This window comes from Dasypus novemcinctus, chromosome 9, assembly GCF_030445035.2.
Source record: "Dasypus novemcinctus isolate mDasNov1 chromosome 9, mDasNov1.1.hap2, whole genome shotgun sequence".
Taxonomy (NCBI): Eukaryota; Metazoa; Chordata; class Mammalia; order Cingulata; family Dasypodidae; genus Dasypus; species Dasypus novemcinctus.
The window spans coordinates 99909349-99913084 of NC_080681.1; the positions used below are offsets into that span (position 1 = coordinate 99909349).

Sequence of the window (3736 nt, forward strand, 5' to 3'; positions counted from 1 at the left end):
CACCTTGAATCAGTGAATGAGTTGACCTTTATTAAGCCCTGACCTGAGCCACTTGCACATCCATTCTCTGATTAAACCTCCCTCACAACAGCCCCGTGAGGTGGGCATCAGTATGTCCATTTTACAGAAAAGGAAACTGAGGTACAGAGCACAGGAATAACTTGCCCAAGGCCACACAGCTGGGGCAAGTGGCTGGAGGTGAGGACTAGGGATTTGATCCCAAGCTGCCTGAATCCTCCGTCTCTCCGCTTGGCTCCCCCACCGCCAGGAGCCCCAGGAGAGTCCCAGCCCTGCAGGCAGAGGTGCTGTTGAGCTCCCCGGCTCCGGCCTCACGAGGCAGCGCAGCCCGCGTGGCCCCTCTCACAGAACGGTTTTCTTCACGTGGTCTCGAGGCTGGTCTGGTAAGAGAGGAGGGTGAGCGTCTGAGCCCAGGAAGATGAGGTCACCTGAGAGGAGGTCGTCCTGTTTGCAGGGAGAGGGGCCACCATCCGGGCGAAGCTCCAGGGACGTGGCCTGGCCTCTCCTCGCTGCCAGGCTCTCGCGGCACCTCTTGCTCACCAGGTAGGCCAGCTCCAGGAGGTTGAGCAAGATGCAGATGGCAGCGGTGATGACCATGAAGAGCGTGAAGATGTTTTTCTCCGAGGGCTTGGAGATGAAGCAGTCCACGCTGTTGGGACATGGCGCCACGTGGCACTGGACCACGTGAGGGAGGGTGTATTTGGGGTAGAATGAGTGGAACATGTAGAGGAAGGCGGCGTCCACGCCCACCTTGCACACCAGGCTGCCGACGTACGTCCACCAGAGCCCGCCCCGCTTCTTGCCCGGGTTCAGGTAGAGGTGCCTGGTGCCCTCCCCAGCCGCCTCTTGGTGCTTCTTCTCCCGAGCCTTGCGGTAGGCCACGTGCATGACCACCAGCAGCGAGGGGCATGTGACCAGGATGAGCTGCAGGGCCCAGAGGCGCACGTGGGACACGGGGAAGAACTCGTCGAAACAGACATTGGTGCAGCCTGGCTGGCGGGTGTTGCAGTCGAAGTCCTTGTGGTCGTCGCTCCACACGTGCTCCACGGTCACCAGGTACACCAGCACCCGGAAGATGAAGACCAGAGAAAGCCAGATGCGCCCAAAGGCCGTGGAGTACTTGTTGACCCCACTCAGAAGGCCTTCAAAGACCCCCCAGTTCATAGTGGACCACAAGCGTCGGCTGCTCCTACAGGAGAATGGTAATAATAATTGCCGGCCATGTCTATAGAAGGCTCATTTTCTCATTGTATTTAATCCCCACAGCTGCCATAGGAGGTAGGTTCTATTATTGTCCCCATTTTACAGGTTTTGGTGGGTTATACAAGGTTGCACAACTAGTAAGTGTAGAGCTGGAATTTTAGCACAGGTAATTAAAGTTCAGAATCCAACTCTTAGCCATAAAAGTGGGTCAAGGCAGGGCCTGGGAGCCCTCAGTCCTCCAGGGGCCCTTGGCTTTGGTTTTGCAGACCCATAGAGTGTCTGCTTGTGGGGGTGAGACATGCTTCCCTCCTCTCCTTTCTGAGCCCTGTTCTTGGCTTAGATAGCCCCCTTCCCATCTGCCTAACAGCGCTTAAATATCCTGGCAGTGTCCTGCCCAGCTGCAATGTCCTGCTCAGCTGCAACTTGCTTGAAGCAAGGCCGATGGCAATCCAGCTGAAGGATAAAGTAGGAGCAACAGTTGTTTCTATAAAATAAACTCCCTAGCAGTAACCTGGTGTTTCCCAAACCAGTGTTCCATGGAACCCTGGTTGATAGGTTGTAGTGAGAGAAGGGGATTCTATGTTCAAGAAAGGGAGGCAGACACTGGGTCCAGCAAAGTCAAATAGGTCCCTTTATTTGGCCAATAAATTTACATTATGACTCTCCAAAAGAGGAACAGAATATGTATTGTTGTCCAAACTTCCTCAACCAAAGAACCCTCGGTCCTCCTGGCACATCTTTTGTCCTCTGTGGAACAGCCTGGTCAGGACGCCAAGATGGGAAATGCTGCTCCGGTCAGTTCTCCTGGTGAGTGAGGACTGGTGGACACTCGGGTGACCTCTCCCCAAGGTGCCCTCCTCTGCTGGAAGTCCTCTGCCTGGTTCCGGGGGGGCGGGGGTCCCCTGAGACCATGCACAGTGACCTCACCTGCTGTGCTCTCCTGGACTCCAGGGAGCCTGTCCACACAGCCTCTGCTCAAGGGGCAGCCGAGGGCCATCACGCTCTCTGACCCCTGCTTGATCTGCTGTGGACGAGCAGGGCAGTAACAAGCACTAACATTTATTGGGTGTTGATGCCAGGAGCCTGCATGAATCAATACGTCGCTCCTTCTCAGTGACCTTACAGAGGGGCATGGTGCTTTTTACTCCCAATTTATAGGTGAGGAAACTGGAGCACAGAGGAGGTAATTAATTTTCTCCTAGTTTCAAAGCTAGTAATGGCAGAGCTGGGATCTGCCCTGTCTGTCTGGGCCCCTCTCTGCACATTGGGTGAGCTTCCTGTCCGTCTGAGCCTGCTCCCTCCTCTACTATGTGGACCCTGGGCGAGGGAGACTGGTGGGGTCTCTATTCCCCCTTCTTTCGAGCAAGCAGCTGCTCCCTGCTTGTCTACACCACCTACGACTTGGACGTGGGGCCCCTGCTCTGAATCATGAGCTTGTCTGTTCTGTCCTGCCTAAGGAGGTGGAACTACTGGCAGCTTCTCAGGGAGCACCCAGGGAGGCCCCAGCCCTCAGCCCTCAGGGGCTCTCGGTCTGATGGGGTGGGGCGGGGCTGTGCAGGCCCAGGCAGAGGGCGCTGCCTGCTCAGCTCTGGGTGGCACATTAACCCCTCTCCACTCAGGCCCAGCTTCCCCTCTGCCAGGCTGGGGAGAGCAGGAGAAACCCAGAGCAGAGCGGGAGAAGCCCTTTACGTCCTCCACCATCGCACCCAGGGTGGCACATGTGTCCAGGCCACCTCCCCCCATGCCCCTGGAGAGAAGTCTACCCCTGCCAGGTGTGCCAAGGGCAGGCCTCGTCTGGACATAGATGCCCTTACCTGGACGGCTACTCCTTGGGGTTCTCCAGACAGCGGTGGGGGGACTCGGCAGGTCGCCGGGCTTCATGTCAGAACCAGGGAGGTTTTCTGGGGAAGCTGGTTCCTGGGACCTTGAGCCCACAGGCAGCATGGGTGTGCCTGCCGGCCGAGAGGAGGAGCTCCAGCCGGTGCTGCCATTGGCTGGGCCCAGCCTCCCCAGACTGCCTCTTAGGGCAGTGGACTCCTGCCTGTGGATGTCCACACCCCTGCGCCTGGAGCCCTGCTGCCTGCCTTTGCAACGCCACACTGCAATGTCTGGAGCCCTACACGGCATTGAAATCCCACCTGGATTCCCACACTGCTGCATCTGGAGCTCACCCCCCTTCACGTGGAGACCTGCACCCCCACATCCCTCTGTCTGGAACACCACCCCCCTGCCTTGGAAACCCTGCTCCCCGCATCTAGAATCCCGTCCCCCTGGCTCTGGAACTCCACGCCTCTGCCCCTGGAGCCCCATATCCCTGCTTCTGAAGCCCCGCACGCCTGCTCCTGGAGCCTCTCCCCACTGGGTGGACTCTCACCTCTGCTGCTTTTTCATCCTGGGCAATTGCCTGTTTTCTCATCTAACCGATGAGATAGTATCCTCTGTAGCCGAGCTCTGAGGGGCATTGTGAGATGAAGGCTCTTATCTGCAAAGTGAGGACAGTCACATCCCCTGCCTC

At 57.6% G+C, this 3736-nt stretch overlaps 1 protein-coding gene across 1 annotated transcript; it reads right to left on the bottom strand.

Annotated features, from left to right (window-relative positions):
• Window positions 1-360: 360 nt before the first annotated feature.
• Window positions 361-3146, bottom strand: LOC101423638 (gap junction beta-5 protein). The gene is made up of 2 exons (XM_004464478.3): window positions 3036-3146; window positions 361-1207 (listed from the first exon to the last, which is right to left on the bottom strand). Exon 2 carries the CDS (start codon window positions 1180-1182, stop codon window positions 361-363), a length of 822 nt encoding a protein of 273 aa, XP_004464535.1. The 5' UTR covers window positions 1183-1207; window positions 3036-3146.
• Window positions 3147-3736: the final 590 nt, after the last annotated feature.